Below are 24,706 nucleotides of genomic sequence, written 5' to 3' on the forward strand. Positions count from 1 at the left end.
GGCGCCGGGGGGGGGGGAATGGGCCGGGAAAAAATCCCCCAAAGAAAAACCGCAACGCGCGCACGCCCACCCACCCCAAGAACGCGCACGACGCCCACGAAGCGCACCCGCGTAAAAAAAACGCGGGGGAAAACACACCGCGGGAGACCCCATACAGAACACCCCGCCTTGCGGGAACGGCAAAAACAAAGAACCATTCATGGAAAAGCAAGGAAAAAAAAGAACGTGTTGGCACCAGCGCCGAAGAAAAACCTAGCGACACACATGTTCCTGAAAAAAAAAAGAAACGATCTATAATGGGAAAGTGAGGCAGTGAGCCGAGAGACTTCGAATAAAAAAATTCCAGCGCGCCTAAAATGGAAAAATGCCGTAAAAACCTCATCCCGTCCGCCGGCCTTTCTGCGCTTCTGTGCTAGCAGCTTGTTGCCTCCTTCGCGATGAAAAAAAGCATTGCAAAGACGCGTTTTTGGTCGCTAACTCACTGAAAAAATGGAGTTTGAAACACCATGCAAGTGAAAATGATTCCCAGTTTTACCACCGCCACGTTCACATTGGGTGATACTAACGAAAAAAAGAACAGGGGACAAAGCGTTCACCGGAGCAAAAACCGGGTTTGGATGCTAAAAAAAGGCGCGTTCACTCAAGATGGGTGGCGGAAGGCGAAAAACGCGCCCGGGACAATTTCCCCCTTTACGCCCCAGCCGCTTGCAAAGCTCTCTTCATTACGGCCCCCAAAGGCTGACCGCAGATTTTAATCCGTGGTTTTTGTTCCGATGGCGGCGTGAAATGCATCCGAAAGATGTAAACCTAATCCCACAAACAAGGCCTGTAAGTTAATGCCGCTTGTCGCTTCAAGGTGGTTAACTGTCACGGAAATCACCGGGCAGGCCATGTCCCACCGGCAATTGAGGATTATTTGGGTTCCGACTAAACACCGCAGACGTTTCTCGTCGCATTCTCCATCAAATCAGCGGATTCGGATACACAAATTCCACCCAATAACGCCAGCCGCCTTTTCAACCCAAGCGATACGAATTCTTGATTGTTTTCTAATTTTAGGCCAGGGAGACGCGACCAAGAAATGACACAGAAAGTGCACATAAACGGCTAACAAAATGGTTCTCATCGCGGACCTGTGGAAGCTGGTGCATCTTATAAAAAAAAAGTTTTTCTTCGTGCCGCAAAACGTGCGGTCGCTCTATTTTACCGAAACTTGACAAAACGAGGCCTTCGTTTTCCGCAATGAAAACCCAGATAGCCATTGCGTGGCAACACAGTTCAAAACGGCACATAAATGCGTTTCGCGATACGGAGCCAATAGCTGCATCATCATTTGTCATCGGGGGGGGGCAAACCCATTTTTTGCTCTTGGCGCCGGCGCGGCCGTTTAAAAAACCCCACGCTGTTCCGGGCCCCCCAAAACTAAAAAGACACTGTGGACGCCCAATGGGGAACACCGTGATCGAAATTACGATCTCGACGGTGCGAAAGGCTGCGAACAAAACATCTAAGTAGAGCTATAATTTTTTTTTGTTTTGCTCTTTAAGCTTTTTTTTCAGTAATACTTGCCAATTTTTTTTTTGGAACATGATGAGGCCCCGGGCTTTTCACTGGCCCCCTCCTTGTGTCTCTAAGTGGTGGTCGTCTCATCTGGCTTTCGTTACACGCGCGGCGCCTTCAAAAGCTCTATTTCTTTCTGAGAAATTGCCTTTTGTGCCTACATTAAACCTTTGCTTGTGCGTCGCATCCCGGCAAGCGTGATGGTTTTGTATCTCTGGAGAATAAGAAAATAAGATGACTCCCTGTGTGGTCTCTTCGCTGTTCATCCTCACAGCGATCTTGGTTTTCTTTGCATCCGGTGCTCCGTAGTCAGCCTGGTGGTCATTTGAGTTCACACAGAAAGTCAACTCATCATCAGCATTGTAATACCAATGGCGTCCTTTCATTCGAAGCCAAAATGTCCTTTGGAGCGCATGCAGTCAGTTCCCATTACGGAAAACTGCTGTGGCTTCCCGAAGGCAGCCCTAAAGGCATTTTGTGCTTTGGCAACAAGGTGAGTCTTAAAGCGTGCAGAAAAAAAATGGGGCTGCTGGCGAGCTGCTTTTGCGGCCCCTGTCACTTGGGGGGGGGGGCGTCGTTCCAATGATGCCCGTTGACGGGGGGGGCGCCGGGATGTGATATCAGGGTCCTGTACCCCGTCTTGTGTGGGGAAGAAGCCAGGCAGCCCCTATCCCCTGCCAATGCTGCACCGCACCTGGCGGTGGCAGGGCCAGGCGCCTACGACGTGGGGAGGTCAGAGCGATGCATCGCTGCTGACGTGGGCGGCCAGGTCGTGGATGGCGCTGCGTCGGAGCGACCCGCGACCGTGCACCGGGCTGCGCCATCCATGCTATATGGGCGGAGTGTCAGCGCGACTCGACCGCGACCCGCCCGGCCCTCACTGCCTCCTGGTGTGTGGCGCCTGCGCCACGCCGAGGGATGCGCCGGGTGGCGGCCGGCATAGTGGGGGCAGCTGTGGGGCTGCGTGCGCAGAAGAGGCTGGCAGAGGCTGAGGCAGGGCCCGTGCTGAGATGGCTGCGCCGGCGCATGGCTGTGATGCGCGTGTCTCTAGCGCTGCTTCGCATCACGCGATGGGGGCCTGCGACGGGCCGGGGCTAGCGTGCCCCTTCCGCCCATGCTGTGGAGGCGAAACGGACATGTCGGAGCGAAAACATACCTGTTTGTGCACTTAGAAAAACTGGACGGGACACGAAGGTTAGTGGTGAAGACTGATGTGGGAGGTAGTTTGTCGGCTTTTGGTTCCACTTGTGGGCGGGGGGATGGATGAAGAGGTAGAGGTATCAGATGCCGTTGGTGATCATTGGTCAGAAAGGATGGGAGAGTGCAGGCTTTCCTAGTGTGTGAAGTCAGGAGATAGTGGAAGGATGCCTCTTATATTGAAGTTTCTAAGTCTGTGGTAGTGTGTGTACACTGATAGATATCATCACTATGGAGGAGGTTGTCGACAGGTGATGTTCTGTGTTTCTCTGGCGATATGACTGATCCCCTTTGCCGAACTTTGCTCAACGGAGAATACGTGTTTCAAGCAGTGATTTCCGCTCTGGAAGCACCTGGTATCTCGGTGTCATGGAAGTACAGTAGGGAATCGGTCTATCGTACTTTTTCGCGGTTTCTGAGCAGGATTTATTAGGAGTCAGACCCACAGCAACTGGAGTGTACTTTTTGTTGTCCGTGATTAAACAATCGGCGCTTTTCTTTGCAGTGGAAAGTGCTCATCTTTGCATCAAACTCCCTATTCGTGCCGATCTTTACTTTTTAGAGTTCGAGAAGCAGCAACGATCGGAGCAATCCCTGAAAGCGAAAATAGGAACGTGGAGACAGTGCTGGGTACCTTCAGCCACCGCCCAGACGAGCAGCACGAATTCGTAAGCATCCGGTTTCCCGAGACTCGGCGACACTGTACAGGACTCTGGATAACGTGCTGATCGTGCGGGCGGTCTTCGTGTACTCTGCACACGGAAGTGCCACCGTGGTAAATCTGCAAAGTGATTCGACAGCGCTGATCGGCGGTGCCGGCGCGGGCGCCGCCATTCGGTCGCCTGGAATAGCTGCAGTCGCGGACGCTTTTCTTTTGGTTGTGGAGTGGGGTAATGGTATATTGGTGGCAGACACCGCGTATCTTCCGACTCAGAGCCTCTATGACAGCTTCCTCAGCGACACGGGAATCAATACACGCTACTACGAACCACTAAGCACATCAAGATAGCTACGTCTGCTACCTTTGAAGTCCCTGAAGACCGCTGCAACTTTTCCGGAGTCTCATGGTTGAAGACATTCGAGATCCAAGATATGCCTGGGCTTACTGCAGCTGCACAGGAGCGCAGCGTCATCTTCATTGTGGACAGCATCTGGCCACTTCCCCCTTTTTCGACGTGCACGCTGCGGGGTGCGGCGTTTCTGTCGAGGCCGGAGCAAGGCGCCTCAAGGGTCCTTCAGGTTTGGGTCTTGGTATGTTGTAGGTAAATGAGAAGTGACTTCACGCCGTGAAATCGTGCCTGCTCGTCATTCAGGACACTTCGGGCAATAAGGACTGTTTTCCGAGTCTGCGTGGGTTGAGGACCATGCACGTGCGTTTGAAGGGGCCTGAGAAGCGAGCGTTCCATGTGCTTCACTACCTTGGAAAACGCGAAGAAGCCTTGCGGGTTCTTCAGCCTTTCCGAGCTCTCTTGGACACCAGATTTGGAAGCGCGACTTCACCTGTTCCCCTGGACTCTTTTCTGTTCTTATCTCCACTTACGATTCAAAAAATGCGGGGCGCATGCTGGACGGGCTCAAGATTTTCGGGATGGGGTTTTCATGGGATGCATCTGAAAGCTTGATCATGTAATAGGATGTTACAGGGCTTTGGATAGCAACGCAGCCAGACAAATAATGGCTTCTTTTTCAGCATCCAGGTCGGGATTGGGAAATTCAAAGAACTGAAGGAGGTCCTCAACAGTAGTTCTAAGAGGGTTTGCAGTGACTAGAAAGGCTTCCAGACCGACGAGTTTGTAATCACCCAGCGTGTGCTGGTTGTCAGCGATTTTTTCTCTATCGCAGCAGCAAAACTCAAATTTTTTGATTGTAAAATGCACTTCAATGATTTTCTTCAGTAGGAATGCTTGAGCACACGGGTGCTGCCGGTTTTCTAATTCACACGTACTGCTATTTTTTCTCCCTATCTCAGCGAGCTAGTGTAACATTCGTGTTGACATGGTGTACTGTTTCTCAGGGTAGAGGTATCTCCTTTATTGCAATTAAAACAACAAAGAAAAAGAGAGGATTTTTCCCTTTGCGTGCTGCTTCCTACGTGGACAGTCTCAGGGTGACAGGAAACCCCGTAGGCATTCGTCCTCTTGCGCTGACTACATCGCCTCCATACTGATCACTTCTGTTGCGAACTGCAGTCGAAATGAGTTGTTGCAAAAATAAAGTCTGCTTCAAAACTGGCGCTCTGTTTCTCTTTCCGAACCGATTGAGGGTTATCTTTTTGCCTAACAGTCATCGGCCAAGTATTTCAGGAACAATGGATCTGCTTCCCAAGTACCTCAACGAGTTACAGGACTCGAACAAAATGAAGAGGTGCGCAGCATACAAGAAAATACACGATCTTGTCAAAGCGCAGAGGGGGAATCTGTCAAAAGACGACGAGTTTTCAATTATTCGGTCATGTCTGAAGGGATTTGAGGACACCTCGGAGCGCTCACGAGAAGAGGCGGCGCGGATAACGATCGAGCTACTACCAGGCCAAGACGCGAGCATTTTGGACTGGGTTCTTCCCTCAGTTGTCACACGCATTGGGATCGTGCCAGTTGCTGAAGAGAGCGAAGAGATTAGGCTTCTTCTTCTTCGACTCGGGACGGCCTGCATGACGTGCTTTCCGCATGATATCGGACCGCGGAACTACATTGACTTTTTTCTGGTACTGCTAGAGAACTGCTTTCGTGACCCTTTCCCAGAACTCAAGAAGGAAGCGTGCAAGGCAGCTTGCCAACTGTGCTCCATCGAGCCCAAGCAAGTAAAGGTGATTAGTACACCGCTGGCAAAAGTTCTGAAAGACTCGTGTCTTCTACACAAGCACAGCGCTGTACGGTGCGAGGCGGCCCAAACGCTGGCTGTTTTGTTTCGATGCGGAGCCTCTGAGGCGCTGAGAGACGGAAAAGACGAGCCAGAAAACAAGGCAATGGCGTCGGAGCTGTTTGTCCTCTGCAACGATCACAGTGAGCCAGTTCGCCTAGCAGTCCTCTCAGTTTTGTCATGCGCGTTGCTGGATGTCAAGGAGCGGCTGGAGATGCACGCAAAATACCTACCACATCTCCTGCTTCTTGTGACTGATTCATTTGATGCTGTTCGCAACATGGCGCGCAAAATTTTGGAGCGAGTTGGGCAGCTTTATATGATCGACAACGAGGACAACCGGATCGATATGGCGAACAGGCGCGTCACTATGAAGGATATTGAGTGGTACGGCGATGACGAGTATCCTTCCATGAAGTTCACGGCACCGTCAGCACAGTATTACGACCTCTTTCAGAGCCGCCCCAGCCTGGGCACTCGCTACGTCGTCGCCGAGTCTGTTCGGGCTTTCCTCGACAAGATTCTAAGGGACATCACCGCTGTCGACTGGATGATTCCTTTCTCCACGAATAATCGCAAGGTGGTGGCGCTGAAGTTGTTGTGGACAACCATCTACTACTGTGAGAAGTCCTGCGTGCAGTTCACTGAGCGTATCCTCAGCGCTGTGTACAAAGCGTTCGCTGACGAAAACGTCGAGGTCAAGCAGGAAGCGACATTTTGTGTTGAGATGCTGGGGAAGTTCCTGGTCCCTGAGCAGTACTTACCGTTTCTTATCGCGAAGCCGGCCGCGAACGCTGACCCTTACGAGGATGTGTCTGTTATCGAAAGGTCGCGCAACAAGACTGTGGTGCTCACTTCTCTCGACGATGCGTGCGGGCCGATGCCGACGCTGTTTTCGACTGCAGCTGTGACAGTCAAGTGCTCAATTCTTCAAACGCTGGCGTACCTTATCGAGGGTTCGAAGGAGAAGCTGACACCGGCTCACTCTACCCGAATTATTCAAGCGCTGACGACAAGTGATTTGATCGAGTGCGAGAACGAGCATCTACTGACTGCGCTTCTCGAGACTCTTCAGAAAGTCATTCCAGTCTTTGTGGCTAAGGGCTTCATCGCCTCCCCGGAGCATCCTCTCCCCGACGAAGTGCTCCACGACCCAAAGCAGAGAACGCTGGATTCTATTATTCTTTACTCTTTGCTGCGCATCAAGAGCACTGAGATGCCCGACATTCAGCTGAAGGCCGGCGAGGCAATCACAACGTTGTCGACACTGGTGACGGAATCAATTACTGGTATCTATACCCTGCATGCAGAGCGATTACTGTTCCGCTACGGGGCGGCGCTTCCGGTCAGCGCTTTCAGTGACCTGGTACTGAATGCGGACAGCATTGACACACTCGGCGGAGTGCTCACAGACATTTTCGAATCACGACTGACGGACATAAATTTTGCATTCAAAGTCACAGAGGAGCTGCGCTACTTTACTGTCCTGGAACAGCTTCTCTGGTGCAGAACAGGCGCCTTTGCACCAAGCGAAACCAGTGAACTTCTGCGCGCCGTTGTCCTCCCGTTGTCGGCCTTTCAACCGGGCAACACCGCTCACCTCTTCCGTAAAGTGGCTGTGAACTGCCTGTGCGCTCTCCTCGGCCCAGTGTACTGTGATGCCCTACAGGCCGAGCTCGTGAAAAACAGCAACGCTTTATCTACTACAGTCATAAACGCCTGGTGTGCTGCTTCCGACGCCGACGACGGCGAAATGCGACTTGTTTGCATGTCGGTTCTTGGCGAGGTCTGCCGCTTGCCCATGGTCAAAGGTGCAGCACATGAGATAATTCAATCCGTGCTTCTGCGCTTCGACGATTCAAACGACGCCATCCGCCTGCGTACTTCCAACGAGCTGACCCGACTTCTTGCCGACGACTGGGGCGCTTCACCGTTTATAGTCGATGAGGTATCGGCACAGGTAGTGCCCCTCGCGAAGAAGATGCTCGTCTACCTGGATGACACGGAGGAGACGATCGGCATCCGGCCTTCTCTGGCAGAGGCCTTGAAAAGGTTGGGTGATATTTCGCCGCATATTGTTGTTGATCTAACTCGGTCTGCGCTTGAGCGACACGCAGAGAGGGGTTACTGTCAAGACGTTCTAAACTACCTGGAAGCCAAGTACTAGGTGTCACATGGTTCCTGTTTTCTCACGCTCATTTGTGGAATGTACATAGGCTGAGGTTCTCGGTACTTTAGTAACACGTTCAGAGAAATCAGGAGGTTGCTCATGTACCGCGCCCATTTTTTTTTGTGTCTCGCTGCCTTCTGCTACGCGCATTCACGACATCGCTGCGAAGGCTTCGGTCTACAAGTGATTGACACTAACGGAAGTGATTGATGCTTCTTTTTTCATTGCCTGGTGTTCCTATTCTTGCACCCGGATGAAAGGTGTGCGCCTCGGCGCGTGGTACCCATGACTCTGTACACGCCCTGTGTGGGGAAGAAGCCAGGCAGCCCCTATCCCCTGCCAATGCTGCACCGCACCTGGCGGTGGCAGGGCCAGGCGCCTACGACGTGGGGAGGTCAGAGCGATGCATCGCTGCTGACGTGGGCGGCCAGGTCGTGGATGGCGCTGCGTCGGAGCGACCCGCGACCGTGCACCGGGCTGCGCCATCCATGCTATATGGGCGGAGTGTCAGCGCGACTCGACCGCGACCCGCCCGGCCCTCACTGCCTCCTGGTGTGGGGCGCCTGCGCCACGCCGAGGGATGCGCCGGGTGGCGGCCGGCATAGTGGGGGCAGCTGTGGGGCTGCGTGCGCAGAAGAGGCTGGCAGAGGCTGAGGCAGGGCCCGTGCTGAGATGGCTGCGCCGGCGCATGGCTGTGATGCGTGTGTCTCTAGCGCTGCTTCGCACCACGCGATGGGGGCCTGCGACGGGCCGGGGCTAGCGTGCCCCTTCCGCCCATGCTGTGGAGGCGAAACGGACATGTCGGAGCGAAAACATACCTTTTCGTACACTCGTCGCTCATACTGACCCTCTACATCTGCATATTGTCTTGCACGTACACGTACACACACATACACTCAGAAGCACGAGTCATATCCTATTTCTCGCGACCTTGTTCACTGAAGGTGTTCCTCCCTCCAAAAATGCTTCGCCGTACGTTTCTGAGCGCTGAGCGCAGGATTCCGTTCTACCCGATCAACTCGAATAACCCCATCGTGTTCTTCGACATCTCTATCGGGTCGCAGCCGGCGGGACGTGTCGAGATGGAGCTCTTCAAGGACGTCGTGCCGAAGACGGCCGAGAACTTCCGCGCGCTTTGCACCGGTGAGAAGGGTGTTGGCCGCTCTGGCAAGCCTCTCTGGTTCAAGGGAAGCCGTTTCCACCGCGTTATTCCACAGTTCATGTGCCAGGGTGGCGATTTCACTGCCGGCAACGGCACCGGTGGCGAGTCCATCTATGGTCACAAGTTTCCTGATGAGTCCTTTGCCGGACGTGCTGGAAGGCATTTTGGCCCGGGCACGCTGTCAATGGCCAATGCCGGCCCCAACACGAACGGCTCTCAGTTCTTCATCTGCACCGCTCCCACCGACTGGCTGGACGGGAAGCATGTCGTGTTCGGCCAGGTCACCAAGGGCTATGACGTCATCATGAAGGTGGAGACTCAGGGCAGCCAATCTGGTGCTACCCGCCAGCCCATCACGGTCACTGACTGTGGTGAGATCAAGCAAGAGTAGGCAAACGATACCGTAGGCCATACACATCAGAGGAGCACAGATGAGTGTAGCCGCGGTAGCTCGATCGTTTTCTTTTTGTCAATATCTAACGTTATTCCATTTCACATATAACAGGCTGTAGGAATTTCTCTACTGGCTTTAACACGTGAACGGAACGGCGCCAGAGATGATCAACTTGTACTTTCAAACGGCGTTGGGCCCGCGGAGTCCCTTGCTCGGCGCGAGTGCTGTCTGACCCTGAGCACCTGTGTGTGCATCTACTGTCGAGCTATCAGTGGTGGCCATGCGTGCCGAATGTAGAGCCTTCGTACACGTCTTTTCTCCCCGTACGCATTTCTCGTCAAGTTTCGCTCTCATGCTTCCTTGCTCTTCTCCTTTCTCGCTTTTTATCTTGTCGCATCAGCTCTTGTGCTTATCTGAGGCGACGCACTTTCACCGCACAAAAGATGGAAAAGGATCTCAACGCGGAGCGGACAGATATCGAGATTGCGGCTGAGGAGGTTACGGAGGCCAAACAGTACCTCGTCGATCTCGACCGCCGAAAGAACCAGTATCGCGAGGCTCAACGAAAAATATTAACAACACGGCCCGAGGAGGACTTATGGATACTGAGCGGCGGCTCTACGTTTGTGTCTTGCGAGCTGAGCCACTCTGATACGCTAAAGTACTTTGAATGGCGCTTGCAGCAGTGCGACAACGAGATCGAGAGGGCGCGAGAAGACTTAAAACTGAAAGTAGCAGCGCTGGCGGAGCTGGAGGGAGCTGACAGTGCCTTGGCGCGCCTTTATGAAGGGTTCGAGCTGAAGGGGATGTCTTGAAGCCAGTCGTAGGGGCTGAGTCGTGGAGGTTTCGAAAAATAGCCTCACAGCTGCTGCTTTACAAGCTTACTATGTTTCGATCGAAATTTTTTTCATCTCGACCGAGGAACGCTCGAAAGAAGAGTAACGCGACACTCCACCGTCGCTGGTGAAGCTTGCCGCAAAAGATAGTGTCGCTGTACACCAAGCACTTCCGAAGGCTTTCAATGAGGTTAACAGGTTTTCTATTGCCCACCGCTACTTCTCCTCTCCCTCTTCTTCTGCTACTGGCCTTTTTTTTCTCGCCTTTGCTGTGCTTACATACATCTGCAAAAGCTATCAGGCTGCTCTGCACTGCAAGATGGCATTCCAGTTTCCACGCGGTGCTGAGTTTCTCTTTGTCACTCAGTATCTCCTGCAGTTCGATGACACGGTAAAGTTCAAGCTGAGGCGTGAAGGCCGACGCACCGTGCTGCAGGTTTCCACCGTCAACATCCCTCCATTCAGCTACACCACGGTAGACTTTGCCGATGAGTCTGAGAGGCCGCAAAAGATTGCTGCAGTGGAACCGCACGCAACTTCGTGGGCTGTGAACGCTGCTTTTTTCACTAGTGTTCTCAGCTGCTTCAGCGGCCTTTTTCCCATCACTCTCGAGGTTGCTGACGATCTCTCATGTGTCCTTCTCTATCAGAAAAAGGAAGACGACACCGGCGTGCAAGTAGCACAGGTTGGTGCGCTCCACGACCTCGGACCGAAGCTTCTGGTTGATCACGACGTGGGGGTTCTGTACACCATTGCCGACGTTCGAAACTTTGGCGACATTGTCCGTTCAGTCTGTGCTGGGGACGACGAGCGATGTGACGTGTTTCTTCGACGCGTTTCGTCGACGGAGTGCGAGCTGGGCATGCAAACGAGCACCGTCACCTCATCGCTGCAGCTCTTGTTGGATGAGTGCAATGGCGTATCCAAGCGCCTGGAAGGGTCGGCGCGCTGCACTGATTTGCAAGAGTACGCACGCCTCTGCACACGAATGACGAAGCTAGCCGACAAGACTTCTCTTATGGTGGGGTTTGGGTCTGACGGCATTGCCCTTTTCAGATTTGAGTGGCTTACAGAGCGAGGCAGCCGCACGGCTGACTTGTTCTTTTGCACCTCCTAGTCCGGCTTCGCCCCGGCACTGGATTCCTTCTCCCTCCTCGCTCTGTGTCCTATCGCTTTTCCTAGAGTCTTGTACTACTCTTGAAGGTAAGAAGTCTATTCTTGACAAAAGCAACAAGCCACCCTATCGCATTTCTCGATAAGCATCTGGAGAGTGCAAGACTGGTGTAAACCCTTGTCCACGTTCACAGAGGATCGAACAGCGGCACCGATGCCAGGAGAGGAGTTTACTGCACGTATGATTCTCTACCTCCATCTCCCCTTCCCTTTGCTCTGATCTATGATTTAAGTGCCAGCTGCTCTAATTACTTGGGCCTCTTACATGCACAACTTGCATTGAGAGTTAAATCACTGATGCAGGGGAGGCCGCTTGCGGTTCAACTAGGAGACACCCACGGCGTGGTCATCTACCACGCCACGGCGCTGGCTCCCGAGAAGCTGTGCGCCACGTTTGAGAAATTCGGCAAGACGAGCGTGGTTCACGGCTTCGAGCTCACCGACGGCAACCACGCCACTGTCGTCTTCTTCTCGGAGCCAATGAGCTGTGCGGTTTGCTACGCGTCTCTCTCGCGACTGGCACAAGAGCCTGAGAACGTTGGTATTATCGATGTCGGATGGATCCACGAAAACGGCGTTGACGCTTTTGCGAAGCGGTCCTATGTGAGACACAAGTACACCCCTGCTGTCTCCACCGTGGGCGCTGAATCGGCCGCATCCAACGGTTACTTGGTTGTGTATTGGAAGGGCGTGGCGGAACCCGACCGGCGCGAGATTTCTCAAATGGCGCACTCGTCGGCCGTCGAGGTTTTTGAGGACAGCAAAGAGGGTGGCCGGTCGTTTCTGCGCTTTTGCTCCGAGGATGCTGCTGACGCCTTCCACTCCGACGTGCTGTCGCGATTCGCTGCGATGAGGCGGTCTCTTTCGTATGCCGACGCCACAGATTTCTCACTTGCCAAGGGAGCTGCGTGAAAAACTTCAGCCACCAAGAGTACATACACACAGGCAGCAAAAAAAAATGCTTCATTGCAAGCCTTTCGGTTTGTCTGCAGTCTCTCTCTCCCTCATGGCGAGTCGCGCACTTCCATTGCGATCGCATACATATAGGGGAGGGCGTAGAAGCGCGGGAAAGGAGTATGGGGGTGTGGCCGGTGATAGCACTTTCCAAGCTTTGCATACTTCTCCTGAAGAAACAGAGATAAGCTATGTGCGAATGAGTCAGGCTGCACGGCGCTGTGCCACTCCCCAACTGCTCTATGCTTCAGTCACTGCCTTGCTCACTCGCCTCGATGGGCGTCTTCATCGTAATCTACTGTCTTCTCCCTCTCAAGATACTTATCACAAAGAGCTGTGGTTTGAAGTGAATCTGCACGATGGGGCGGCATCGTGTTGCGTTAGTTTCCGACTTCTTCTTCCCCGGGTTTGGTGGAGTGGAGGTGCACATCTACAATTTAGCCCTGTGTCTGATGCGGAGAGGGCACAAGATCATCATAATCACCCGTGCCTATGGGGACCGCGTTGGGATTCGCTATTACACAAATGGGCTGAAGGTGTATTATTTGCCGATGCTTGCGGCAAAGCTGCCTCCCGGCTCCGTGACGCTGCCAACGTGGCTCGGCGCGTTTCCGATGCTGCGCACTATTTTCATTCGTGAGCGCATTACCGTCGTACATGGCCACCAGACCACTTCCAATATGTGCCACGAGGCGATATTCCACGCCGGCACCATGGGCATCAAGACGTGCTTCACCGACCACTCGCTCTTTGGGTTTGCCGATGCGGCGTCCATCAACATCAACAAGGTGCTTGTGTGGAGTCTGCGTACAGTTGACCAGGTGATCTGTGTCAGCAACACTTCTCGCGAAAACACCGTTCTGCGCGCGCGGATTGCACCGCAGCGGGCAAGCGTGATCCCGAACGCCACCGACACTTCCGCCTTCACCCCGCCTGACGATCTCAAGTACAAGTCGTGGGCATCGAAGATTGACAAGGAGGGGTTGACCATTGTAGTCATCACCAGGCTTGTGTATCGCAAAGGCGCGGATCTCTTTGTCGACGTCATCCCTGAAATATGCCTGCGCCATCCGGATATCAAGTGGGTGATCGGCGGCGACGGACCGCGACGCTCGCAGCTCGAGCAGATGATTGAGCGACACAATTTGATGGACAGGGTGAAGATGCTCGGTGCGCTAAAGCACTCTGAGGTGAAGAGTGTTTTGAACCAGGGTCAGATCTTCCTGAATTGCAGTTTGACAGAGGCATTTTGCATTGCGCTCATCGAGGCGGCGTCGTGCGGTTTACTGTGCGTGTCGACAAAAGTCGGAGGCGTCCCGGAGGTTCTCCCGCCGCCTATGTTGCTTTTGGCGGATGCTGACCCGTCATCCATCGTTGCCGCTTTGGAGGAAGCCATCAACGACGTGCCGCACCACTCACCATGGACACTGCACGACAACTGCAAGCAGTTCTATAGCTGGGACTGGGTGGCGGAGCGCACTGAGCGCGTCTACGACCGCATTATGGAAATGCCGGTGCTGTCCTTGTACGAACGGTTGATGAACTACGCATCTGTCGGGCCTCTCTTTGGACTCGTGTGCTGGATGCTCTGCTCCTTGGATTGGATTCTGTATAGATTGATGGAATACTGGATTCCAACAGAAACTATTGACATTGCGCCGGATTTCCCCATGTCCTTCTACCTGCGCAACAAGGAGAAGATTATGAAGAAGAACGGCGAGTAGTCGGAGGCTGTGGCCCTACTTTTCTTTTTCATCTTCTGCGCGCTAGCTGCCTGCCTTACTCAGTTTCTGCGATATTCTGATACGACTTCGCTGATCGCACATTAGCAATGGGGTCCTTACTCCTTGAGGCACGGATGTTCATTCCACTTCCCTGCTGCCCTGAAACAGGAGAAAAACCGTCGCACACCTTCAGAGGGACATCGTGTATATGCCTATCCGCGGGGGTGTCTTTTCCCGTGTGGATCTGTGCAGCGTACCATGACAACGCTGCTGCTCAGCTACAGCAGAGAGCGTGATCTTCATTCTTTGTCTGCTCTTGATGGACTATTCGCGACAATCAACATATCTGCGCATCTCTCCGCTCTCTTTGGACTCCGACCCACATGGACGCTCGCGCAACCCTCATGCTACACAGTCCCATCCTTGTGGAGGGCATTGCGTCTCTGACGGCTCCATTCCTGGGGCTCACAACATCCGCAGATTCCGTTCCCTTTTTTTCTCTCATAAACCCCATTGAATACTGAATAAATAAAAAGTAGGCAGGAACCATGCCGTCTAATAGGCAGGAGGAAAAGCTGCCGACAAATCCGCGGGAGTTCCCTGATAACCGGACGCCGAATTTCATCCTCAAGGCAAAGAATGGCCACTTTCACTTCATGATGGTGGAGCCCGATGTGTCCAAGAACTACCTGTGGTACATGTCGGAGCCGAAGCTCGTCAGAGTTCCCGAGCTCGAGGCGGAGATGCGCGTTCCGGGACGCCGCTGGTACGCGACGGACAAGGCTGGCTTTGAGCTGCAGAGGAGGAACAACGCCGTCGCGACTGAGGGTGAGCCGTACGTCTGCCTACACAATATTAAGGACCCCGAGCTGTACTGGTTCGGTAAGCGCCACGCAGAGCCGCCGGTGGAACAGGTGACGCTGGTGATTTCCGTCGGAGAGCTGTACTTGAAGAGCGCTATTCACCGCAAGCGGCTGGTCCGTGTGCTTATGGACAGTATACGTCGCGTTCTCCAGAACCCGCAGGTCTTCCGAAACGGTGACACCATGATCGAGGTGCGCAAGGAGATGCCTACGAAGGAGCAGTTGAAGCTGCTTGCGCTGCTGCCCGGTATTGCCAAGATTTACGAGGCCTCTCAGGAGAGGGGGGAGCGCAAGGGCGATCCTCGCGGCGCGTTCATCTGCTCCGGCGCTCAGGGCATCCCCATTACACCCGATCAGCGTGTGCTCGCTCTCATCAGTGGTGGTATCGACAGCCCCGTGGCGGCGTATCGGATGATGACGCGCGGCTGCCTCGTCAATGGTGTGCATTTTCTCAACAGCACCAACGACACTGCCTCCGTTATGGAGAAGAACCGGCGCATCTGCGAGCGCCTGTCGAGCGTGCAAGGTCGCTTGGACATGCACTACGTGGACATCAGCACACTGCAGTCGCAGATCGTGGCGAACGTGCCGAACCACAACCGCACCTTAATCTACAAGTGGTTTATGCTGTCGCTTGCAGCCAGCTTTGACGACTCGTGCTTCATTGTCACCGGTGACTCTGCTGGGCAGGTGGCATCGCAGACGGTGCACAACATCAGCACGCTGTACCCCACCGTATGCAAGGCCGTCATTGCCCCCCTGATTGGTGTAACGAAGAACTTTATCATTGACGAGGCGCGCAAGATCAACACCTTCGACTTTTCCATTCAGGAGGGCGCGGACTGCTGCCAGTACATGATGTGCAAGTCCGGTGCAAATCTGATGATGGGTCGCCGAACCCTCGAGGCGTATGTACGTCGCATCAAGCTGACCGAGCTCAAGGTGATGAAGGAGGTGTACCGCGACGGGAAGCTGTGCGAGTCGTCCGAGTTCACATACTATCCTCAGTCCGGCGTGCGTGTGCCGAACAACACTCCGCCTCCAGCGGCCTTGGTGCAGGATGCTTCGAGCGAGGACGATGTGCACGACGTAGTCTACTTCGACGCCGCTGCCGGAACCAAGATTGCAGAGCAGGTCCAGATGGCCATGATGCGCGCCCCCGAAGGGAATCCGAATAGCATGCACATGAGCGGCCGCGAGGCTCGCATGGCAGTGGAGAAGGTGCGTAGCCAGCTGGCAAAGGTGATGCATGTACCGGCGAACGACATCATTTTCACCTCAGGTGGCACAGAGTCGAACAACATTGCGCTGAACGGCTACCGCGTCGTGCGCGAGCCCTGGTCGCACGCCTCGACGATCGAGAATTCAAACATTCCTGACGGGGCCACTGTGGTGAAGGTGGTGGACCTTGTAAACCACGAGACGGGCAGCATTGATCGCAACCTGACCCGCCCTGAGGGCGGCCGCCTTCACATTGATGCAAGCCAAGGCCTGCTCAAGGTCGATTTTGGCTCTCTCGACCTGAGTGAAGTCGACTCCATCACGGTCACGGCGCACAAGATTAACGGACCCGTTGGTGTTGGCGCGGTTTACCTGCGCGACCTGACCTGCAACAAGCTCTTCAGTGGCGGCTCGCAAGAGAAGGGCATCCGCCCGGGGACGGAGAACGTTCCTGCGATTGTCGGCTTCGGTGCAGCTCTAGCCCTCGACCGCAGCCACTCGCTCCATAAGGAGATCGACACTCTCATGACGGAGGAGTTGGAAAAGATGGGATGTGAGATCAACCGTCGAGGTGAGACCAGTGGCTACATCGTGCACGCCACCCTTCCGCCAGGCTACAGCAACACAGATGTAGTGTCACGCCTCTCCACCAAGTACCATGTCGAAATCGGCACCGGATCTGCGTGTAAGACAAATGAGGTGAACACCACCGTCTACGACACGCTGGGCAAGACACCTGCGCCGACGCGCTCCATCCGCATCAGCTGGGATTCTTTTGCCACCTTGAACGACGCGGAGCGTGTCTTGAGCGCCTTGAAGAAAGTCCTTGGCGAGATTGAGCTGATGCGCTAGCTTGTCAGTATACCCTCTCCAGTTCCACACATGCGCACACGTGTGCCCTTTTCCCAGCTGCTTTCGCATTGTATTTTTCTCCTCCGTACTGTAAATGCCGGCGCTTCCAGCCTGTCGCGTGCGCCTCTCATTTCGGTCTGTCTGTGGTGATTGCGACTTGGTGCACTACGGCGAAGTGGTCAAGACTGCGAAGTCGGCAGTGCCAGAGGCTCCGACGACAGCTGCGCGGATCGCGGACTTGGCCATCGGCCTCAGACGCCAGGCCGACATCCCCTGCAACCGCGCTACATGATGCGACATGCAGCCACAAGAGCTCCTTGGCGGCGGCTGTCTCATACCAGAAGAACAAGGATGCTGAGCCTACGAGCCGACAGGAGACCGTGCTTGCCCAGTCCCGCGCGGGCACCTGCCCGCACTTTGGATCCCTGCAGCGGCGGGTGGCTGGCAGTGACAAGATGGAGTGCAGCTGGTGTGCTGCCTATCACTGAGCAATCATAGTGGCGCCCCCCCACCAGTGCTTTCCTATGAGGGCGTCCGACCCCGCGTTGTACCCCGGCATGCTACGCGAAATTCGCGGGTCGCCCTGCGCTCACAGCACACCTGATTGCACGCTGTGATCTTGCATGCAATGACCTGACTACCCACATCTCACTCGCGCCGCATGAAGCTCGTCCGTGGGATGTCTACCGCTGCCCCCTTGTGCCCCTTCAGTGCGGCAGGCTGTGAGCTCTTTGTGTGCTCACGCGCATGCGTATCCGCTGACCCCTTCCGCCTTACTCAGCCACGCGTGTGAAAGGCGTTCGGGTTCAGAGGAGGGCGGAATGCTTTCAGCTGCCACAGACTCATAGCAGCGTCCCAACTGTCGTGGTGCGTGCGGGCAAGCCATCTAGACATGCACCCAGACAACCATGTCGCTCTGAGGAAGGCCCCAGGATGCAGAGATGCGAGCACTGTGCGCGCACGCTGTCAAACACCGCTGGCATGGTGCGCCGCATCCGAACGGGGCATCCAGAGGCCAGAAGAGCACAAGCGATGCACGAAAAAGGCGCAAAGAGACCCAATACGAATCAGCCCCAAAGCGCATGTGCGCGAGACACGCGGCATCTCCTACATCCGACGGGATGGGCTGATGCGGCGCAGATGCCGGAAGCATGGCGAGGGCGCCACGAATTTGCACCATCGAGTCTTCCACACTCCCATGTGAAGAGCCTCCGAACTACATTATGGAATTCCGCGGCTGGAGGCGAGGCGGGAAGAAGCATGACACACACGCAGAGTGTGCAGGGCCTCGGAGGACCCTGGCCTGAGGCGGCCAACTTCCTAAATTCATCCGGCATGCGCCTGGATCCATTCCCTACCACCCGTACGGAAGACGCCACCGTCTTTGCCCTCGAGCAGGACCCCAGACGCGACCCTCTTGGATCAAGGCATGCACTCCAGCCGAGTGTGTCGCCCTGATCGCGCTGCACGCATCTAAGGAAGTAACGAGGAGCGAGAAGAAGAGCGTGCTTGACAAAGGCCCGATTGGACGGCAGAGGGTTCTTCCTGGAGGACCAGAGCGTAGCCGTGGTGCAACAGAGGCGGGTGAAGTGCTGTTTTCGTGTGCGCATATTTTCCGACGTTTACGTGGCCGAGTGAAACGCTGCGGAAAAAAGATCCTCTGCCGTCCCTGATGGTGGGGACACCTCGACGCGTGGTACCCATGACTCTGTACACGCCCTGTGTGGGGAAGAAGCCAGGCAGCCCCTATCCCCTGCCAATGCTGCACCGCACCTGGCGGTGGCAGGGTCAGGCGCCTACGACGTGGGGAGGTCAGAGCGATGCATCGCTGCTGACGTGGGCGGCCAGGTCGTGGATGGCGCTGCGTCGGAGCGACCCGCGACCGTGCACGGGGCTGCGCCATCCATGCTATATGGGCGGAGTGTCAGCGCGACTCGACCGCGACCCGCCCGGCCCTCACTGCCTCCTGGTGTGGGGCGCCTGCGCCACGCCGAGGGATGCGCCGGGTGGCGGCCGGCATAGTGGGGGCAGCTGTGGGGCTGCGTGCGCAGAAGAGGCTGGCAGAGGCTGAGGCAGGGCCCGTGCTGAGATGGCTGCGCCGGCGCATGGCTGTGATGCGTGTGTCTCTAGCGCTGCTTCGCACCACGCGATGGGGGCCTGCGACGGGCCGGGGCTAGCGTGCCCCTTCCGCCCATGCTGTAATGGCGGAATGAGCGCGTTGAGAAAAACAAATGTGTACCAGCATACTGCAAAGTTGATGACGAGACGGAAAGGTCTCTTTTCAGAGGTGCACTCTGGCGGAAGGCATCGTGTTTTTGCGTTGCCGCACCCTACGTACTGATGGCTGCTTTTTTGGCGCAGCAGCAGAGTAGCGGGCGCATCTTCTCTGTGTGAGTCAGGCGCCACTCCTATTTCATTATGAGGTGGAAACGGTCATTACTGTTTCAGAAAAAACATTCCACCACAGCATCACTCCTCTCTTGAAACTTGCATCGTTTACTCTCCTTCTGCTGCCGGATGCATGCTCATAGCCTGTGCGCAGGAGCTAGCGTGTGAAACGAAATGAAGCAGATTTCATTTAGAATGATTGACACGCTGTGCGCGCAGCTTCTTCAGGAGAAGCACGACACTGCCAGAGTCGACAAGCTCATCGCTGGCGGCATTCGCCAGTGCATCATCGACAAGGACACGCTGCCCCTCATAATTCAAAGGACTGCCGTGACTCAAGGGGAGTGGTGTCTGGCACTACGCGTTCTGCAGAGCCAGCATCTAGACACTCATCGTGTGCGGAGGGACGATAGTATCTGGGCGATCGTGGACAAGGGGGTGCCAGACAATGCCGCCAGCAAAAACTCTGCGCGAAAAGCGCTGCAGGCAATCTACGGTTCGCGACTGCGAAAACAGTCACCGCCTCTGATCCGCTAGATACTTCCGCTCGTTGTCACTAAGCTGTCCACGACACCCACTAGAGGTACAATGCGACGCATCGTCCCGTGCTCTCTTTTCCACTACCTGTGGCGTACTGCGCTTTAGCGACAGCGAACAAGAATGATCGACTCTCTTCCTAGCTGTCTGGGCAGTGCGCGCGTGTGAACGTGACTTTTGGTACTTCCGTGCTGCCGGTATTTCTGTCCGTCTGATGGTGCCACATTGCCTACTCCGCTCAACAACCTGAGTAGCCCCGCACTTACCTGCTCCTCAGCTCCGCAGTTGTGCGACGTCTTCCCTCTCTGTTTTCTACTCCAACGCGGGCTTCTTCACTCTCTCTTCGCTCTTTCTTCTTCTTTCTCTGTCCGCTTGCCCGATGCCGTCTTACGCTCTGCAAAACTAACCTGAAGGGGCTCGCTGCTTGTATCCTTCGTTGCAACTCTGATTCGCTGCGGCAGGCGACCTCTTTTCTTCACAGCTCTCTCTTCTTTTTTTCTTCTCCCGGACACGCACCCTCAGAAAAATGTCGTCCTCTGCCCTGTCGCTGTGGAAGTCTATCGTGCGCTTGCCTCTCCCTGCTTCGTACCTGCACAAGGACGTGCGCTTTCAGCTCCTCGACTGTTGCCAGACAAAAGGAAACCCGCATGAAACGGTGTCACGTGTTCGTCACAGCGAGGTGCCGGTGGTGCGTCTCTACGGAGTCACCGCCGAGGGGTTCAGCGTGTTGGTTCACTGCTACAACTACGAGCCGTATTTGTGGATTGAGGCGCCACCGAACTGGCTGCCTGTACATTCTCAAGAGTTTATGCGGGAGCTTAACAATCAGCTTAGCAACCAGACTCGCCTACAAGACACTGTTGTGCGAGTGGAGGTGCACCAGCGCCGCAGTCTCATGTACTTCAAAGGCGGCCAGCTGGTGCCACATCTAAAGATCGTTGTGCAGCTGCCGCAGCACATCCCAAAGCTGCGCAGTCTCCTATCCGACCGCGGCGTCTCGTGCCCTGGGGCGTGGGATGGGACTCGCGTCTTCCAGACCTTCGAGTCGAACGTGATTTTTCCGCTGCGCTTCCTCGTCGACAACGACATTGGCGGTAGCAACTGGCTGACGCTGACCTACGGCAAGTTCTTCGCGTCCCCCATTAAGACGTCGACCTGTCAGATTGAGGTGGCGTGCTCGCACGAGGATGTACAGAACCACGAACCATTGGGGGACTACTTGTCCATCGCGCCTTTCCGCATCCTTTCCATCGACATCGAGTGCCAGGGCCGTAAAGGACTCTTCCCTGAGCCGGAGCATGACCCTGTCATTCAGATTGCCAACCACTGCGTCGAGTACGGGCACGAGTCGGAGCCGCTCACGAAGACCATCTTCACCCTGAAGAGCTGCGCACCGATTGCGGGGGCGCAGGTGCTCTCATACGAAACGGAGGCGGAGATGTTGCTGGCATGGGCCACCTTCATGAAAGCGCTTGACCCCGACATCCTGACGGGCTACAACATCTGCAATTTCGATTTCCCATACTTGCTGAACCGCGCCACAGCCCTGAAGGCCAGCGACGCATTTCACTACTGGGGTCGACAAGTTCACGAGCGGACGGTGGCGCGCGACAAGAAGTTCCAATCCAAGCAGATGGGCAACCGCGAGTATACGGAGCTGACCTTGGAGGGGCGCATCATTATGGATGCGATGGTGGTGATCCAGCGCGACTACAAGCTGCGCTCCTACTCACTCAACTCGGTATCACAGAACTTCCTCGGGGAGCAGAAGGAGGATGTGCACCACTCCATCATCTCAGACCTGCAGCACGGCGACGAGGAGACGCGCCGCCGCCTCGCTGTGTACTGCCTGAAGGATGCGTTCCTTCCTGTGAAGCTGCTGGATCGGCTCATGTGCATCGTGAACAACGTGGAGATGGCACGCGTAACGGGTGTGCCGGTGGGGTGGCTGCTGGAGCGCGGCCAGCAAATCAAGGTCTTCTCCATGCTCCTGCGCAAGGCCCAGAAGAAGAAGCTGGTGGTGCCGACAGTCGAGTACACCGGTGGCAGCGATCGCGGCTACGAAGGCGCCACCGTCATCGACCCGATCAAAGGCTTCTACAACTGCCCCGTCGCAACGCTCGACTTCGCGTCGCTGTATCCGTCTATCATCATCGCACACAACCTGTGTTACTCAACATTGGTGCGCCCTGCGGACGCGAGGCTGTACCCGGAGGACGCCCTCGATCGATCGCCCACGTCGGACGTCTTTGTGAAAAAAGAGGTCTTCCCAGGTATTCTTCCCGAAGTACTACAGGACTTGCTGGCTGCACGAAAGCATGCGCGGGCGATGATGAAGGATGTGCCCATGAACTCGCTCGAGTACAAGGTCCTGAACGGGCGCCAGCTTGCGCTGAAGGTTAGCGCCAACTCTGTGTACGGCTTCACGGGTGCTCAGGTGGGTAAGTTGCCGTGCCTGGAGATCAGCGCCTCCGTCACGGCGTATGGCCGGCAGATGATTGACAGGACGAAAAACCTCGTTGAGGAGCTATACCCTGGCGCGCGCGTGCTGTACGGCGATACTGACTCTGTGATGGTGAAGTGTGTCACCGACGAGAAGTCGAGCGACAAGGAGCGCCTGCAGGCAGCCATGGATTTTGGCATCGAGGCGGCGGAGAAGGTGTCCAGCAATTTCCTCAAGCCAATCAAGCTCGAATTTGAGAAGGTGTACTTTCCGTACCTACTCATGAACAAGAAGCGCTACGCAGGCTTGCTGTGGACGAGCACGGATCGATTCGACAAGCTGGATGCCAAGGGTATCGAGACTGTGCGCCGAGACAACTGCCCTCTTGTCGCACGCATGGTGTCTGGCGTGCTGAACCGCATTCTCATTCACCGCTCCGTCGAGAGCGCTGTCGAGTTTGTGAAAGGCACTATCAGCGACCTGCTGCTGAACCGACTCGACATATCGAATTTGGTGATCACAAAGGCCTTCTCCAAGGCGGAGGATGAGTATGCCGGTGCCCAGGCACACATCGCCCTTGTGGAGCGCATGCGGCAGCGAGACCCTGCTTCAGCGCCGACCATTGGCGACCGTGTGGCGTACGTTATTATTAAGGCAGCAAAGGGTGCCAAGGCGTACGAGCGAAGCGAGGACCCCATCTACGTGCTCGACAACAATATCCCAATCGACACACAGTACTATCTCGAGCATCAGCTGGCTCCGCCAATTATGCGCGTGTTTGAAGGTGTACTGGACGACCCCAGCGTGCTTATCAAAGGAGACCACACACGCCACATTGCTATCTCCGCCCCGAGCAAGAATGCCGGTGGGTTGATGAGGTTCGTGAAGGTTCAGCTGCAGTGCATCTCGTGCCGCGCCGTCATCAAAGCAGGCGCGTTGTGCGACAACTGCCAAGACAAGGCACCTGAGGTGTATGGCAAGATTGTAGCGAAGCGCAACCATTACGAAGCGATTTACTCGCAGGTGTGGACGCAGTGCCAGCAGTGCCAGGGGTCGCTGAATCAAGAGGTGATCTGCTCTAGCCGCGACTGCCCGGTGTTCTACATGCGCAAGAAGGTGCAGAAGGATCTGTACGAGCAGCAGGTCCTTCTGGATCGTTTTGGCGTTGTGGACGATTGGTAAATAGCAGTTTTGAAGACACAGACGTGATTGCTTTCGGTGCCTTTCTTCTCAACCTTCTTCTGCATCCTTTTACTTGATACTTCCATGCCCTGGATGAAAGGAGTGCGCCTCGGCGCGTGGTACCCATGACTCTGTACACGCCCTGTGTGGGGAAGAAGCCAGGCAGCCCCTATCCCCTGCCAATGCTGCACCGCACCTGGCGGTGGCAGGGTCAGGCGCCTACGACGTGGGGAGGTCAGAGCGATGCATCGCTGCTGACGTGGGCGGCCAGGTCGTGGATGGCGCTGCGTCGGAGCGACCCGCGACCGTGCACCGGGCTGCGCCATCCATGCTATATGGGCGGAGTGTCAGCGCGACTCGACCGCGACCCGCCCGGCCCTCACTGCCTCCTGGTGTGTGGCGCCTGCGCCACGCCGAGGGATGCGCCGGGTGGCGGCCGGCATAGTGGGGGCAGCTGTGGGGCTGCGTGCGCAGAAGAGGCTGGCAGAGGCTGAGGCAGGGCCCGTGCTGAGATGGCTGCGCCGGCGCATGGCTGTGATGCGTGTGTCTCTAGCGCTGCTTCGCACCACGCGATGGGGGCCTGCGACGGGCCGGGGCTAGCGTGCCCCTTCCGCTATCACAGCATGGGCGGAATGGGCACGTAAAAGAAAGGTAAATGCTGCCATATATGCTCAGTAAGAGTGCTGTCCGGCTTGGCTGAGCATCGGCTCACGCATAGAGAGAGAAGAGCGACATCCGAAATGGGCGTGGACAGCGGCGCGTACGGCTTGCAGCTGCGGGCTCCGTTTTTCGTATTGTGTTCCCCGTCGGGTACATTTTCGGCTTCGTTTGTCTCGAGATTAGTGCCCGGTGTGCCTCTCTTTGTTCGCATATATAGACAAGGAGCGCACTTGTGTGTTAGCGTGCGAATGCGCGTGTATGTGCATGCTTAGTGGGTGCTTGGGTGTTTTCGGCCAGCCGCCGAAGGGTAAACTGTGGTTGAATGTGCCGATGTGTAGCCGTTGCCCTCATAGAAGAGACGGTGAAGGGAAAAATAGATGGTGCAGGCTGCAGGTGTACGCAATCGTTCACAACGTAGCAAAAGAGGAAAGCGAACAGGGGTGGAGGCTGCAGCGGAAAGATGTATATCCGCTGTGTACTGAAGGGCAGCTGTTTTCCCACTCTCACCACCTTAGCAGGTGATGATGAAAT

The 24,706-nt window shown here is 55.6% G+C and overlaps 8 protein-coding genes across 8 annotated transcripts; all 8 read left to right on the forward strand.

Moving 5' to 3' along the window:
• Positions 1–5,065: 5,065 nt before the first annotated feature.
• Positions 5,066–7,783, forward strand: LINJ_33_1720 (conserved hypothetical protein; the record flags this gene model as incomplete). The annotated part of the gene is made up of 1 exon (XM_001468216.1): positions 5,066–7,783. One exon carries the CDS (start codon positions 5,066–5,068, stop codon positions 7,781–7,783), a length of 2,718 nt encoding a protein of 905 aa, XP_001468253.1.
• Positions 7,784–8,562: 779 nt separating this feature from the next.
• On the forward strand, positions 8,563–9,339 carry CYP4 (putative cyclophilin 4; the record flags this gene model as incomplete). The annotated part of the gene is made up of 1 exon (XM_001468217.1): positions 8,563–9,339. One exon carries the CDS (start codon positions 8,563–8,565, stop codon positions 9,337–9,339), a length of 777 nt encoding a protein of 258 aa, XP_001468254.1.
• A 446-nt stretch (positions 9,340–9,785) lies between these two features.
• Positions 9,786–10,157, forward strand: LINJ_33_1740 (conserved hypothetical protein; the record flags this gene model as incomplete). Its single annotated transcript, XM_001468218.1, has 1 exon — positions 9,786–10,157. The coding sequence occupies one exon, from the start codon at positions 9,786–9,788 to the stop codon at positions 10,155–10,157; it is 372 nt and encodes a 123-aa protein (XP_001468255.1).
• Positions 10,158–10,497: 340 nt separating this feature from the next.
• Positions 10,498–11,295, forward strand: LINJ_33_1750 (conserved hypothetical protein; the record flags this gene model as incomplete). Its single annotated transcript, XM_001468219.1, has 1 exon — positions 10,498–11,295. One exon carries the CDS (start codon positions 10,498–10,500, stop codon positions 11,293–11,295), a length of 798 nt encoding a protein of 265 aa, XP_001468256.1.
• A 353-nt stretch (positions 11,296–11,648) lies between these two features.
• On the forward strand, positions 11,649–12,263 carry LINJ_33_1760 (conserved hypothetical protein; the record flags this gene model as incomplete). Its single annotated transcript, XM_001468220.1, has 1 exon — positions 11,649–12,263. One exon carries the CDS (start codon positions 11,649–11,651, stop codon positions 12,261–12,263), a length of 615 nt encoding a protein of 204 aa, XP_001468257.1.
• Positions 12,264–12,664: 401 nt separating this feature from the next.
• LINJ_33_1770 (UDP-GlcNAc:PI a1-6 GlcNAc-transferase) lies at positions 12,665–14,029 on the forward strand (the record flags this gene model as incomplete). Its single annotated transcript, XM_001468221.1, has 1 exon — positions 12,665–14,029. The coding sequence occupies one exon, from the start codon at positions 12,665–12,667 to the stop codon at positions 14,027–14,029; it is 1,365 nt and encodes a 454-aa protein (XP_001468258.1).
• Positions 14,030–14,577: 548 nt separating this feature from the next.
• LINJ_33_1780 (thiamine biosynthesis-like protein) lies at positions 14,578–16,965 on the forward strand (the record flags this gene model as incomplete). Its single annotated transcript, XM_001468222.1, has 1 exon — positions 14,578–16,965. The coding sequence occupies one exon, from the start codon at positions 14,578–14,580 to the stop codon at positions 16,963–16,965; it is 2,388 nt and encodes a 795-aa protein (XP_001468259.1).
• A 3,451-nt stretch (positions 16,966–20,416) lies between these two features.
• On the forward strand, positions 20,417–23,515 carry LINJ_33_1790 (putative DNA polymerase delta catalytic subunit; the record flags this gene model as incomplete). Its single annotated transcript, XM_001468247.1, has 1 exon — positions 20,417–23,515. The coding sequence occupies one exon, from the start codon at positions 20,417–20,419 to the stop codon at positions 23,513–23,515; it is 3,099 nt and encodes a 1,032-aa protein (XP_001468284.1).
• Between the last annotated feature and the right edge of the window lie 1,191 nt (positions 23,516–24,706).

Source organism: Leishmania infantum, chromosome 33 (assembly GCF_000002875.2).
Source record: "Leishmania infantum JPCM5 genome chromosome 33".
NCBI classification, from domain to species: domain Eukaryota; phylum Euglenozoa; class Kinetoplastea; order Trypanosomatida; family Trypanosomatidae; genus Leishmania; species Leishmania infantum.